Source organism: Larimichthys crocea, chromosome XII, assembly GCF_000972845.2.
Source record: "Larimichthys crocea isolate SSNF chromosome XII, L_crocea_2.0, whole genome shotgun sequence".
In the NCBI taxonomy this organism is placed as follows: Eukaryota; Metazoa; Chordata; class Actinopteri; family Sciaenidae; genus Larimichthys; species Larimichthys crocea.
In genome coordinates, this window is record NC_040022.1 from 9,266,757 (window position 1) to 9,282,193 (window position 15,437).

Below are 15,437 nucleotides of genomic sequence, written 5' to 3' on the forward strand. Positions count from 1 at the left end.
AGTGAACAAAAAGCAAAATTTGTCATCTGTTAGCTATACATCTCAAAAATAAAAACTTCAGTGTATCCAACTATTTCACAGAGATACATCTATTTCATAACATAACACTTATCTAATCTATTTTAAATATGTATTCATTCATCCTATGCATTTACCTATCTATCTAGCAGTCACCCATCATTCTTATATCAGTCAATGTCAATCCTAAATAAGTCATGAGCTTTAGGATCAGCGGAGTGCTTTGAGTACTGCAAACTCATACTTTTCCTGATAAAGTTGTAGTCTGTGGAATGGCACCATGTCACACACTGTTAGTCTTCCAGAAAACCACATGGACCCACAGTGCCTGGGGCCAAACTGGCGCCACCCACTTCCTGGGCACAGGCAGGCATGAACACACCAGCTCTATTTATAACCTCTTATTAGAATGGTCTGTTTTCAAATGAGGTTGAAAAGATAAGAGAGCAGCAGGAAAAGGCCACACGGTTGGGGGAGGATTTACCTCATCAGTAAATTTGGTTGTTTGTCATGTTTGCATGTTTTGTGGGGGAAGAAAAAAGACATAAGCTGGACATTTCTTCTCACAGCTTGGATAGGAAACAATACATCCCAACATAATTAGTCAGCCTAAAATGGTGCGCGGTCCCTTTAAGAGATCCAAAACAGTAGTCAGTAACTACTTCCTGTAGGCTAATGATAACATTAGCCTACAGGAGAAGTAGTTAAATGGTTTTAAAATGTCAGTGTTGTAGACATGAAGGGATAGTGTCATTTTGTAGTCTGAAGTGTTTCTCGGTAACGTTATGGCGGGAAGAAAAAGAAAGCTGCTAGCATTAGCAGCAGGAGCAGCGCCCGAAAAAGCAGCAAATAAAAATAAACACGGTGTTTTTGATCTGATGGAGTCACCTGCTGAGCTGAAGAAGCCCGCTGACTGTGAAAGTCATTATTTCACCAAGAAGGACAGACTGGGAGAGGATTTCTTCCAACAACCTTGCCTCAGTTTGTCGAAAGCATTCCTCGGCAAGGTAATGCTGCCATCTCACGTTAATAATGTTACATCCATTCATCCATTAGCATGGGTAATGATATCTATGCAGCATTCAGGGTAAACAATTAAAAACAAGGCAAAACAGTCTGTATATGAAAGTCCAAAAGTGGTGTGTGAATGTGTATGGGTCGTATGTAATGTGTGTTTTTTTACTTATTTTTTATAATTTTATTGTTGCCTTATTTAATTTATTATTTTATCTTTTTGTCTTATTTTAAAATGATTAATTACTCATTAATTAATTAATTGTCTCATCTTTGAAATGTCCTTTGCCATTACCACATTCTTAAATCTTTTATCTTGCTTTGTTGGTTCTCTGCTATTTCTGCCTGAGTATCCTGTTTGTATCATTATTATTATTATTATTAGTAGTAGTAGTAGTAAAAATACAGTTCAAACACAGTTTAGTGGGTCTGTCTTTAAAGCATCAACAGACCAACAAACCTACATGGTCTTGCAAAATCCCAAACTACAATAAAATACATCTAGACTACTTTCCTTGAATGAAGGGCTGCAAAGATCACTTTCATGAGTAATTGATAAATTACAAGTCCTCATCTTCAGGTGTTTAGTTTTGTGGGTATATAGCAATAAGATATGGAGTTTACTGTCATAGAAGAAAATATTGAACTATTCAACTTTGAATCATAGGAGCTGAGCTTTGTCATTATCATGTGTTGACTACTAAATAATCAGCAAATCATAATGAAGCATAATCTGTCTTTGTTCTTGTCCCTGCAGATCTTGGTCCGCAGGTGTGCGGATGGCACTGAGCTGCGAGGAAGAATAGTGGAAACGGAAGCTTACCTTGGGGGGGAGGACAAAGCCTCACACTCAGCAGGAGGCAAACGCACTGAGAGGAACACAGCCATGTTTATGCAGCCTGGCACAATTTATGTCTATCCGATCTATGGCATCTACTTCTGTATGAACGTGTCTAGTGAAGGTGAAAGCAATTACCCCCAAAGCTGTTCATTGTGATTAATTATGCCACTTTTCCTACTGATGGTGTTTATCATTGATAACATTAAATCTTTATAGGGACGCTTTCTGTTTTCAAAGGGTTAAGGGCAAAAGGAAGGACATTGGGAGAAGCCTTGCTGACTGATGCATATTATGTACTGTTTTTCATAGGGGAGGGTGCTGCCGTGCTGCTACGCTCCCTTGAACCTCTGCAGGGTCAGCCCATCATGAGGCAGCTGAGGGCAGCCAGACGCAAAGAGGGATCCCGCCAACTGAAGGACAAAGAGCTCTGCAACGGACCTTCAAAGCTGTGCCAGGCTCTAGACATACCCCGCTGTTTTGACCGCCGAGACCTAGCCACAGACCCTGAGGTGTGGCTAGAAAGAGACCCCAGTACAAATCCAACAGACCCCAATGATATAGTATCAGCACCACGCATTGGAATTGAGTCCCATGGGGAATGGGCCAGGAAGCCATGGCGGTTTTATCTTCGTGGGCACCCCTGTGTTAGCGTAGTGAATAAAGAGGCAGAAAAACAGTCTCTGCCTGGAAACGTAAAGAACGATTTAGGTCCCTCTGACGTGCAGTCTGACACAGGACAGCACAACGTCAAAAGGACTTAACAGGAATATTCCTGAAACTACTCTACCATCTGTTCACTTTGTGGACTTATTTTTATACAGCCATTTACGGCTGTATAAAATCTTAGACTTTTTGTTTGCTTGCCAAAGTTTACACTACTTCTTGTGTGTATGGTTAATTAATATTTTTGAAATAATTCAAGTATATATTTTTATAATGTGTCAACATGGTAGAGTAACCTCCATTACTGTGTCAAAGTCTAAATTCTAATCTGTATAAATTGTACAAAATGTTCCTCATCCATCTTATAAGGTGCTACTCATGTTAACAGTGTGCTTAAAACGTGCTTATAATACTGATGCAAAGTTGTGCTAAATAAGATTAGAACTTAAGTCAACTAGAGTAAGACTCAATTTATCAGCCCATATTATAATATCTGTTCTGAAATGCATCTTTTCTCACTCATGAGTCTTTTGTTTCATCTGGTTTTAATGCAGATTTATACTCGAAATTCTCTCCTCAGTGATTTCACAGATGTTTGGAACGCTCTGCTTCCCTCAAAGCAAAAACAGCCCGTCTGATGTTTAGAGTCTTCCTTTTCTTGCCGTCTTTTTCTCCCCACCTCTGGGATTCCTGGAGAGGTAGCTGGAGGTCTGGAATGATCATTACAGTGTGCCCCTCTGTAGTCAGGACAGATGATCTAACACATCTGGGACAGGGAGATGAAGGAAAATCCCCACTACACTGATCTTTTCAATATTCAGAGTAAACACCTGAGACATTTCTGGTATGTACAAAATAATTTAATAATGTAAACAAACATTGGCTCATAAAAGAAAAAAACACTTTCTGAATTTTGTAAATCTGCACACATTAATGCAACTGTGTTCAATTTAAAACATCGCTGAGCAATAGCACTTAACTGTGAGTACAGCAGTAAATAAACTGCTCTCAAACTGACATATTTTCCAGTTGGTGAGAGCTGTCTCTGCACCACTACTCCATGGGTGACTGAAAGATTGAAATAATGGGATCCTCATGGTTGGTCACCACAAGGACACTGCGGAACTTGTCAAACAGCGTCTTGAGCTGCGAGCGCCTCATGTTCTCGTTGTACATAATCTCTTCCAGGTGGTGATGTCCCCGGAAATAGTGAAGCAGCCTGAAAGCGGTCAAAATAACAAGCAGAAAAATTGGTTTAGCGCTACAGTTTTGCGGAATTATTAGCAGGGTAAATCAACCGTGTGACAGGACTTTTGCAGCTCTGAGGACATTTGTCATTACTGTGCAGTGTGTAACACACAACACTGATTTCTGGATTTAAAAGTTTTCTAGATATTCTATTTTTAACATGAGCACAACTAACACCTGGCAAACTATCTCAAGTCTCCAGCTAATTTTCCAATTAAATGTCCCAATTTTCTGTGAATGCAATGAAAATAACTATTTTCCGAACCACTGCACAAATATCTTATTATTTCCTGAGAAACTTTTAACATCGTCATAAAAATTTGTCCCAGCTGTTAAGGCGCCTTTAGACTGCTAGACAACAGCAATCGTCTAAGTTTACTGTAGGTCACACTGTGCAAGTCCGATAAAATTTTGATTGCCATCTGTGTCAGAGCACAGTGGTGTGTCAGACTGGTTATATTTAGCCATATTTTTTAGTCCCACCAACTGCTTTCTCATGTAGGTTTGTGTGTATGCACAAGAGCTGACCAATTTATTGCACAGAAAGAAAAGCACATTATATACATTAGACTTCTGTTACGAGCTTAATTACCTGGCAAACATCCGCAGATCCTCTGGATTCTGTGCTGCAGGGATGTTAAGAATAACCTGCCTCTCGTGCTCTGACAGACTGGCAAGCAGCGTCTCTGTCATCCTCTTGTTGAGTGGAGAGTCCCCACCGGGCAGTAGCTCTGCACTGGAGTTGTCCATACTGGGACTGGTTAGGGTCATGTCATCACTGCTGGCTACACACAGGAAGCAGACAGATCTATTAGGCTGTTACAACTCTAAGAGTTGGGCACAGGAGAGGGCTTATTGTGGACATACTTGGGGAGCCAAAGCTGAGAGCACTAGGGGTGCTGAGACTGCGGCCTCCCACTCGGGCAGCAAGTGGAGGGTCTTCATCCCTCAACCCAGGCTCATCCTCACTGGGTGGTACCAACAAGCAGACATAAGTGTGCAGCTGGATCAACAGGCGGCGCTGGAGCATCCACACCACCATCTGAATCAGCTGGGCCTGATCAGAAGCAGAGCAGCAAAATGCATCACAGCTGAGCACAGGATTATATTGAACAAGTGAAGCTGAGCACACTCATGACCCTAACCAGGCCAAATGTGTTGTAAATCAGTTGAAGGTAGCGTACAGCCTCAAAATAGAGCCAAAAACAAAGCGCCATGGCTTTGATCTTGTTCTCATGAAAAATGGAGACCGTTGGACACTGGAGCTGATGTCCCTTTCCATTTATAATTCATCAACGCTCAAGTTGCTCTGCCAAAACAAGATGGATTGGAGGAGAACACCAGATGGTTCTACTCTTACAATACAGTATCTAAATTTACAGTAACAGTCCTACTAGGAATTCACTAATTTCACTTTTTTTTTGCTTTTAATTTGCACATAAATTGTATTATTAGAGAAAACTCTTATATGTTTTAGTTAAACTAACTAAAACTAGACTATTTCACTAACATAGGTAAAAAAAAAAATCTAAGAAAAATATATAATTTACGTTGAAAACCAAAAGGGATGTCTCACTTTTCTTTTTACAGTAATTCTTAATATTACTATTATTTATTTCCTGTTCTTTTCTTTTTCTGAAAAACATTTTAGGACCGGCCGGCTTAAGGTACATACAGTATATGTGTAGTGTGCATGCGTTTTAGTGTGAAAGCGTAATGTTATTTGCTGTGTATCCTACCTCCTGTGCAGGAGCTTCCAGGGGGTTTCTGAACTCAGCCAGGGAGACAGGCAGTGAGAACTTGGCTAACATGGAGGGCAGATCATGACCAGGAAACTGCTGGGCAAACTGCTCAGCCAATGGTGAGTATCTATCCAAAGACAGAGAGATGGAACACATTGTTCGAAAACACAGAGTTTTTCCATTAACACAGCTTCTTTGAATGTATTTTCCACAATGTTGTAAAAACGAAAGCTATGCTAAGTGCTGCCAATGGTCCAATCCAACAAATTTACAGGCTTTGGAAATTTGAATTTAATAACAATAAAGAACAGTTTTTGACACGTATATACTATAAGGCAATGGCCTGGCCATCATGAACACTCACAGGCTGATGTTGGCATGAGGAGACAGCATGTAGACGTTGTTTTCACACAGTGGGTAGATGATGATTGCTTTTCCCCAATAAACCAAGTGAGCAGCAATTTGAAAGATCTAAGAGGGAAAATTATTTGAAAACAATGTAAGTGAATAAAACTGGTCTAAATAATGTGCTTTGCAACTAAAAGTTTAAAGGAAGATAAAAAGAAAAAAAGTCATGTACTACTCAGAGTTCTGTTGTGTCAGATAAGCTTTGAATGTATATATCTTGTCCACTAGATGGCAGTAAGAAACCACAAATAACAACCTCTCTGGGTAAGCAGCTTTTACTTTTCTCATTTCAGTCTGTGTAAAATGAAAATTAAATGAAAAAAGTTTCAAATTACAATACAGTCACCAAACTCATTATTTGTGATTTATGAATGAGAAAGATCAATCGTTGTATGCACTTGAATGAAGAAATTTAAAGAAATAATAATAAAAAGTGCTTCAAATTTTAAGATAAATGCCTTTTAAATTCAGAGATTTGGCTTCTGGTGTTGTAAAAAGCAGCGTTGAAGCAGGCAGTGTGATACCTGAAGTAAGGCCAGGTCAGCGTCCTGTGCAAGCTGCTGCAGGTTTTTCACTGCTGAGCAGGTTTTGATGAGGCGCACCATTGCAGGCGAGCAGTCCAGAGGAAGCTGACTCAGCAGTGCCTTCTCACTTTCCAGCAGCAGCAGGGCATGATAGGGTCTGGAGGATCAAACAACATATAATACAGCCTCTGAATCAGCATAACTAATTTTTAGAGATCAAGACTGTGACTTTGAAAGAAGCCAGAAGGAATCAGCTTTATTACCAGTCTGTACAACAGATCAGTAGGTGTTCTGTACATGGATATGACAAAAACAAACCGCTCTGATTAATAAAAAAATAAAAACATCTTTCATGGCTTAGATGCACTTGCACTAATTTCACATTTGTATATTGTGTTCGGCTTCAAAAGACAGAAAGAAATAAAAGGAGAAAAGTTGACAACAACTCTGATGTAGCTATGCTGAAGTAACAATAGGTGGCAGTATGGTCCACAGAAAACTTTGCACGCTTTCTTTATAGGTTGTAAATAGTGAGTCAATAAGTTCACAAAATACCCTTAATCAGCTGTTAAAAACAGAATACTCCATTTGACATGAACTGATGGGGACTAAGTCGTCAGTTTCAAGGTTCTGAGTCTTCTTGTTGAGCGAGACGAGCTGTGGGTGAACAATGTATCTAACAACAGTTTAGGAAGGATTTTTAAAAGTACTTGAGATTTATGTATAGGCCTAGGCCTATAAGTGTGTGTGTTAAGGTTAAGGGTTTATCATCTCTTATTGTTTTGTTTACCCAAACAGGAGGACTTAGGATATTCTACCTCTCATATTCTGAGCTGACAATTCTCAGCTTTGCAGTTTTGCATGACTTGGAAAGTCATATTAACAAAATTAACAAGTATAAAATGAGGTTTTCTTAAATTTCTTAAATTTTCCTAAATTTCTTTCAAGTAATTTTACATAGTAAATTAAACTAAAGTGGTTACGAAACACACACACACAAAAAAAAATATCTTTTTAAATGTTGTATACAAATATTTTATCTGTAACAACACGTGTGATAACACTCCCTACACTCCCTCTACACACTGGGTCCCACATAACTGCTGATTAGGGTGTTCCCAAGTGTGTATGTATTTTTATAGTGTATATTATTATTTAGTGAAACCAGGTACAAAAGTGTATAAGGCAGTGTCAATTTACTATAAGCAAGTTACTGCTAGTCAAATGAAAGATTCATAGAATATGGCAAATATTCTTTAAGCCATACAAAGTAATAAAAAAAAAACATACTGTACACGAAGACAAAAACCCACCTTATAGCCTTAAGGCTGCGCTCTAATGCTTCTGGGGGAATATAGTTGCCACCAATCCTGTGGATCTTGTGCGGTAAACAGAAGCTCACCTCAAGCCAGTTGTTAATATGCAGTCGCACCACACCAGTTGTACAAAGGCTGCAAAAACATGAATATTCAGCTGTATGAATATACTTATTATTGTGCATAGTAAAAAATAACCATGTGTTTTAACACATACCTGTCATAAGCCTCCTTCAGGTCTCTGGCCAGCTTACATTTGGGAAGAATTTGTCTAAATGGGGACTGGGGGCTTCCATCCGCTTTGATCAGGAAAAACAGAAAACACTGTCAAAATATATGTTTGGATATCAACTATAATTAATCATAACTGTCTTAGTGTACATGTCCGAGTGGCACTGTACCATGACTGTGTCCCTTTTTTGTAAGTCACTTTGGATAAGAGCGTCAGCTAAGTAACTAAATGTAAATGTGTGATGCTTATATCTCACTCTCAGTCATGGTAGTGATCTCATCCTGGACAGCCAGCATCAGTTTGGCTTCTCTTGTCAGGTACTGGCAGCGCCGCTCCTCGTGCTGTAGGGCTATTGCGATGCGGCGTGACAAGTTGTGCATGCAGCTAATGACTGATGGGTCAGCATTTGCCTGTAAAGGGTCAAACATGAGAGGGAGGCATTTTTTAAACAGTGTAATTATGACAAAAATATGTTAGTTACAGAAATGGTTCAGTGACTTAACTGCTGGTGCTTTAATTTGTAGCTCATAGCTTTGTAGTTAATATTCCTGTGAAATATTACCAGCCTGTTAACTGTTGAACTGTCAAACATAAGCAGTATGTGCCTTTAATATTTAAATGACTTTTTAGCTCCTTTATGTGAGCTAAAGATTTAATACAAGCCAGATTTGCATTATATATATATAATATAATATATATATATGACTTGTATATATATATATATTTAGCCACTGTCTGTCTCAACAGAGTTCACAGTTTATTAGCTAACCCGTACAATCTTCATCACTGCAGTCATATCACAGTAGAACATATTGTTCAGTTTTTATTGAGGCTGCGTCAGAAAAGTTTCTAATATGCTGTTCCTCTCGGGTATGCAAATGAGATAAAATAAGTGGTCACAGACCAAAATCATCTCTTGGCATTGTAGTAGATCAGCTGCCATCATTTTATTTTAAAGTAAATATAAAAACAAAAAACAAACCTAATCTGTATTAATGAGAATGCAAAATCATACAAAACAATTTACTGGTGTATATATTTGAATTGTGAATGATTAAATGTCATGAAATTAATTCTGAAATACACAAAATGATCCCATCATGACCCCATGACTTGACTTGACTTGACTTGACTTGGCCTGATATACAGTGACTACGGAAAATTACCCACAGTTACTAGGCAAATATTATTGCCAAAACATGACTGAGCACTTCTTGCCCCAGCTCAGCTAAACTGGGACAGTGACTCAGCATGGGCTGGAACAGGCAACGCCTTACTGAGCAGTATGATTATGCATAATAAATTGGCTCCTCCACTCTCTGAGTTCCCATGCTTGCAAAGATAGAGTGTACTGGAATACTATCACTCTGACACACCCCTCCCCTTCGAGAGACACACAGATTAACAGAACACAACCCATGTCCCACCCAGCCAGCTGACTTAATTGTACCATGATAAAATAAAAATTGTATTTATTTGCAAAATGAACATTACCATTTTCACACAGCAAAAAAACACCACTATTCCAATTTAACTATATTAATTATAAGTCTCACCCTTAGTGCAAACACCACATTAAACAAGATCATTGTAGGCATTTCTCTCTTAGGTGAAGGATCTGTCTTAGAAACCTGCACAGAAAGAAAAGAAAACATATATATCTTAATTAAGCACAATTTTTTTATACAATAGTGTACGATAGTTCTGCAATTAATCAACCTTGGTCAAACTCAAAATGTTCCATCTTTGTTGAGATTGTAAGGTAACTTTCCAGGTACAGTTGGTTTTGTTGAAATACAGTATAATGTGGTTTATGTTATTTTGACTGAAGCACCATATATTTATTAATGATGATTAAAAATGTTCATCACATAAGGATTGTTTTAGATTAGGGGCCCACAATCAACATAAAAACAAACCCCATGGAAGAGTCACGGAAAATTTAATTAAAACACAAACAATTCCTTCTTTTATTAATAAATAATAGAAAAAGAAAACTTCATTAAAAGGGGTGTAGTGTACTTGGCCTTATTTAAAATAAATATTGCAATGGGACTGAAATGAGCTTTTTGGCCAAAGATACTCTGAAGTGGTTATCTGATGAGAGTAGCTGAAAGTAATACTATGCACGTGCTACTGAATTGTTGTTTCACATGTCACTGACTCCATCCCCATGCGAAATACCTTCATCTTGGCCATACAGTGATGAATCAGCAGAAAAAAAACTGTCACTAGAGGGCAGTGCTGAAGTGAACACTAACCTGCCAAAGTTACATTTAGAGGGTCACAGTGAACGCAGAAGTGGCTTTATAGCCTCATTAAAGCCAAATGACAAGACACATCAATACTATAATGATAACAATAGTAGTAATAATCAATATTATCAATCACAGGTGTCTAATGCAGTTTATAATAACTATCTAAGCTTAAGCTATTGCAAAATATCAGAATCAGAAGTACTTTATTAATCCCTGTAGGGAAATTGTTTCATTTCATCAAAATACATTTACAAATGACTACTAATTAAAACTTTTTGACTTCAACAATGTCTGTAAAAGTTAACAGGTCAGAAGAGAACTGCATTTTCTTTACACTTAATGGAACATTAGCTCAAATCAAGAAAGACTTGTTTTTAGTGTGAGCTGTTTTGTTGCTGACCTGAATGATGGGAGGATGCTGGAGGAGAGTAGGGTGACCAACAAATCGAACATTGTCTATCTTCAGTTCAAACTTCTTTCCACACATGTCAGATTTGGTGGCCAAGATGGTGGCGAGGATGATGTCAGAGAACCTTTGAGAAGGAAGAACAGAGATAATAAGAAATGTGTGCTGGGTGGGATGAGAGTTACAGTACAGAAACAGCTGGGACAAGTAACAGAGTTTAAATTAGCTGTTTGTTTACTTTTTCTTTACATTCCTGTCTATAAGAGGGGTTGCGTTAATCAGATGCATCTGCCTGTAATGTAATTCAATAATGAGAGTACAAATAAAAAAAAGTTTGTGTTGCTACTGAAGAGGAGAAAAGAGGAAGAGGCCTCCTTGCAGAAACAGTGAAGTCGCTGTATGAATGAAGAATGTGAAAGACACATGCTGGTTTGACTTAAGTAACTCATGCTGCAATCAAAGGGATAAAAATCAAGGTGTTAACTTCCAGAAATAAAAAAATTAAACACACTGTAGACTTACCCCACCAACACAATTTGAAAAGGATGTGTAGTAGCTGCTTTATTGTAGTTTGCATTTGATTTGCATTTTGTTTTGTAATGCTGAGTCTACATGCTTAAGGTAATATAATCAATGTGAATTAAAAATGTTTTAAACTGTTGGATTTTTTTTTTTTGTCTTTAAAAGGGCATACAGTACAGAGGAGGAAAAAAAAACGAAATCCCAAATTAACCAAAACACTCATTAACCGGATCTGCTAGTGATAATTTACAGAGATTTTACTGAGATTAGGGTTGGGGATCCATAAAGGACACAAAATAGGAAAGAAGGGGATAAAAAAAGACAGGGGTGATCTAAGCGAAGGAAAGGTGGTTTAGAATGATTTGGTCTTACCCTGCTACCAACTGTTCGTCAGTTAGTGGAGATTGTTCTCTGAAATGGGAATTGGGCCATAAAAAAGAAGGAAAAAGCAAACAAAAAGGAAAATGCAACACACAGTTGGGCTGAATGCATAAAATGGACATCAAAACAACCCAAACAAACATGTGATACTGTGACGTGAAAATGCTGCTCTGCATGTTGATTCAAGCAAATTACAAGTTTTTGTCCTGACTGAGCATGAATGTCATTAATGTTAAAACAGGTTTATATTAGTTTATATCAGTATATATAGATAAATTAAAGTTAAATACCAACTTAAAACGGTCATAAAGCACCTAAATAATGAAAACCATATTATGTATCTAGGAATGTAAGACCTAAAAAAAAAAAATGAATGGCCATATAACAACACCAACTATTTATTAATTAACTGTGGTCCCAAGTGTCAGTTTCCCAGTGTAACCCCCTTAAAAAGTCCTATATTTTTAATTAAAAAGTTAAACTGGACTACGTACTACAAAAGTGGAAGTGGAGTTGCAAGGAAGAAATGAGCAAAAGAAAAAGAAAAAAAGATTCCATAATCTTGTATCAGTTTAATCTGATTATTCTTGGTGAGCTTTATTGATAGAAGAGTTGAAATGATCACTTGTGGCTGCTCCTTACAGCCCTGTGACCAAAAACCAACCAACCCACCAACCGATGACCAGCATTACCATTCAAAAAGACACAGCATAATATCCATGTGTGGCTATATCACAGAGTAGTTTGTTCACTATTTATAATAAACTTTCTCAATTGAAGATTTGTGGCTTTTTTCACATGCTGCATGTTTAATTTCAGTATATTCACTCTCATGGGGCTTACCTCCAACAGTTTATACTATGAACAATACATGACCCTTAGTTTAATATGATTAAATGATAAAACATATTTTAACACATGGTATAGTGATTGAACACCATGTGACTGATCTGAATTATTGTCATATCCCTTATTCAATTCTGTAGATTGTCTAATAAAACAATTAAATGATGCTGCACTATTAACATCCTATTTTTCCTGTTTTTACTCTTACTATTTTCTACAATTGACACGTTCTTGTCCGAGTTTTAACGCTGAGCTTAGAAAAAGTCTTATGTGGTGAGCTTGTTTATTTAAAGCATGTCGATACAATCAACACCACTTTTTCTCACTGCTGGAGGTAAAGGGGAGAAGCTGGAGGCTTCTTCTTATTACCAGATGAACAATCAGCAGCTGAGACGCTGGCAAACTTGAATGGACATTTATATATATGGTGAGCTGTTTGTTTTGTCTTGTAACTTCATTTTGAGGACAATACACCTAAGCCACGTGAATACACATTAGACACTTCTAAATTCACCCTGAAAAACACAATAAGGTAGATGAAAAAAATCAAAAATCAATCACAAGGAAAGAATGTCTCATGTGGATCTTTAAATTGGCTGTGCCCACCTACAGTCAATACCCTATAATTAATTTAGAAACCCAGTAATATTAAATGAGGACCAAAGAAAATACCTTGAGTCGCCGTCTTGATCTTCGAGACCATCCCCACTTGTGTTCAATGCATATGGACTTCGTTGTTTTGCTGGTGGATAGAAATAATAACAATTAATAACCATAATTATCTCACTTGATTATTGACGCAGATTAAGAAAATAATAGCTCAAGATTTAGCCCCAATAAAAGCCACAACAAACAAGATGTTTTAACAACAATGTGAAGGTCAAAGAGTGTCAGAGAGGTGTTGTGTCAAACTGTATGAAGCATAGTTATTAAGTTATTAAGGGTCTTTTTCTCTGTTGGTAAGGGTATACTTGTGACCATTGTTGTTGTTTGACCTATTTCTGCCACACGAATTGCACCCAGTGGATGAAAACCACATGAAAGTTACATAAAAGTCACACCTCAGAAATACGGCTAGATTTTATTCAGCTTGTGCAAGTACATTAAAATCTTGAGTTTTTTTTCCAGGTGGTGGGCAAAATAGCCAAGGACACTATGAAGTAATTAAATCACAGTTCATATTTGCATCAAATCTATCAACATATGAATATCCTAAGCTCAAATGCAAACAACATGGACACAGTGTTTCAGAAAGAGGAACAAGGGCCACAAGTGAAGCGAAACAAACCTCTCATTTGCTTCCTGCGGCCTTAGCATGGCAGAGGCTGCTGTATTTGACTACATGACATTGTAGGTCCGTGTTTGTTAGTTTGTCCATCCCATGTGTCATGATGTGAAAGTGAAGGCACAGCTTTCCCTGAATGAAGTGACGCCTACCTGTGAGGGATGACGGACATTCAGCCACTCTTTGGAAAGGGTATCGGAAAAGTAGTTTGTTCCCCCGGCTGCCAGAGCTGACCAGTATGACGCTTATAGGGCTCGTCTTGTCTCCGGTTTTGTACACGTTGTTTTGTGGCTGGCTGTACATGGACTTTCGGTCATCCGGTGACCCAGCTGACGGGTTGAACATCATGGTAGCATAGCTGTCAGCTGCGGCGCAGTACAGGTCGTGGGTCTGTGTGGACGTCAGCTCGCTGTGCGTGAAGCTCGTGGTAATGTTTGCCATACACAGACACCGACTGTGGACAAACTACAGTCTACATGACTTCATGACTTGTCCTGACAGGCCTGACACCAAGTCTCCCCTACCGCACATCCACGTACAGCCGCGATTGTTTTGTGTTACATTCAAAAATGTTCGGCTGGAACAGAGAAGACGGCCGTAAGTTCCCCCCTTGTGCTTTCCTGTATATCAGTTATTATTATATAACACACAATGTTCTACAGTTTTATGAAAAGTGTTGAGACTTCATTTTATAAATGTTTAAATTACAAATGTTATTAACAGATGTGAGACGCTCTATAAATATTTCTGACCATAAAAAAATATAAAATAAGAATAAAATATATAGCCATTTCGAATTATGGCATGCCGTTCAGGAAATGAAACCTTTGAATATATTGAATGAAACTTTGAATATATGGAGTGAACCTTGAATATATTGAATGAAGTCTGAATATATTGAATGAAGTCTGAATATATGCTGCTGCAGACCTAATTAAACTTACTTAATTAAATCATAGTAAAAAATACTAGGTTGTGCATGACGCTCTTTGTTACGTCACAGTGAAGAGAGATAGATTTTTATGTTAAATATACACATTTAAAATAATGAAATATCTTGAATTTGTAATAGCCTGTCCGACGATATTTTTCTAAACTCATTTGACTATCTGAAGTTCACAGCACTTATACAACTTGTCGTCTTCATGACACAATATTTTGATGCAGTGTTATCATTCATTTCAGATGTCCGCACCCATTTATATCAAATTGCACATTTTAAAGGAAGGTCTCCCTCCCAAAGATAAATCATGGCAAATAATTGAATTTAATTTTCAAAAGTTTGGACAAACCTTCTTCTTCAAATGTTTTTTCTTTATTTTTATATTTTCTACACTGTTGGTTAACACTAAAGACTATAGGAAATAAGACTTCTGGAAGCATACCTTTTTGTATCTTAGGTTCTTCAAAGTATTGCTTTGTACATTCTGTCCTAAGGAGAGAATTAATTATAGCTAATTAAAAGAAAAATACAAATGATCACGCAAAGAGATGTGGGCTATTTCATTTGAATTTTATTTTGTGTCTTTGGCAACATTCTGAAAACACTTGTAGAACTGCTGCACATTTGTGGAATGCGTCTCCAGGCACTCAGTGGTACTGTCTGCCCAGGGCAGAGACGACCGCAGACAGGAACTTCTGCCAAGCTGCTTGGGCATCAGGGTTGATGCCGGCGGAGCCAAACTTGGCACCCACACATATAGTGATGATTTCAGCAAGAAGCTAAAATGAGA

At 37.8% G+C, this 15,437-nt stretch overlaps 2 protein-coding genes across 3 annotated transcripts; one reads left to right on the top strand and one right to left on the bottom strand.

Moving 5' to 3' along the window:
• Positions 1–632: 632 nt before the first annotated feature.
• On the top strand, positions 633–3,263 carry mpg (N-methylpurine DNA glycosylase). The gene is made up of 3 exons (XM_010730525.3): positions 633–1,025; positions 1,790–1,994; positions 2,183–3,263. Exons 1-3 carry the CDS (start codon positions 804–806, stop codon positions 2,632–2,634), a joined length of 879 nt encoding a protein of 292 aa, XP_010728827.3. The 5' UTR covers positions 633–803; the 3' UTR covers positions 2,635–3,263.
• Positions 3,264–3,374: 111 nt separating this feature from the next.
• Positions 3,375–14,317, bottom strand: nprl3 (NPR3-like, GATOR1 complex subunit). Of its 2 annotated transcripts, XM_027285585.1 has the most exons (14): positions 13,857–14,317; positions 13,092–13,161; positions 11,565–11,603; positions 10,665–10,797; positions 9,563–9,637; positions 8,263–8,416; positions 7,992–8,073; positions 7,772–7,909; positions 6,459–6,615; positions 5,891–5,997; positions 5,524–5,653; positions 4,652–4,841; positions 4,377–4,569; positions 3,375–3,755 (listed from the first exon to the last, which is right to left on the bottom strand). In XM_027285585.1, exons 1-14 carry the CDS (start codon positions 14,143–14,145, stop codon positions 3,590–3,592), a joined length of 1,923 nt encoding a protein of 640 aa, XP_027141386.1. In that variant the 5' UTR covers positions 14,146–14,317; the 3' UTR covers positions 3,375–3,589. The 2 variants fall into 2 exon arrangements, with proteins under 2 accessions (XP_027141386.1, XP_027141387.1); XM_027285586.1 differs by lacking the exon at positions 11,565–11,603.
• Positions 14,318–15,437: the final 1,120 nt, after the last annotated feature.

Coding starts and splice junctions, on each gene's coding strand:
- mpg (XM_010730525.3), top strand. CDS start 804: ATGGCGGGAAGAAAAAGAAAGCTGCTAGCATTAGCAGCAGGAGCAGCG. Junction 1,026..1,789: donor CGAAAGCATTCCTCGGCAAG/GTAATGCTGCCA, acceptor TTGTCCCTGCAG/ATCTTGGTCCGCAGGTGTGC. Junction 1,995..2,182: donor TATGAACGTGTCTAGTGAAG/GTGAAAGCAATT, acceptor TGTTTTTCATAG/GGGAGGGTGCTGCCGTGCTG.
- nprl3 (XM_027285585.1), bottom strand. CDS start 14,145: ATGGCAAACATTACCACGAGCTTCACGCACAGCGAGCTGACGTCCACA. Junction 9,638..10,664: donor AGCATCCTCCCATCATTCAG/GTCAGCAACAAA, acceptor CTTTCTGTGCAG/GTTTCTAAGACAGATCCTTC. Junction 4,842..5,523: donor TGGAAGCTCCTGCACAGGAG/GTAGGATACACA, acceptor GCTTCTGATCAG/GCCCAGCTGATTCAGATGGT.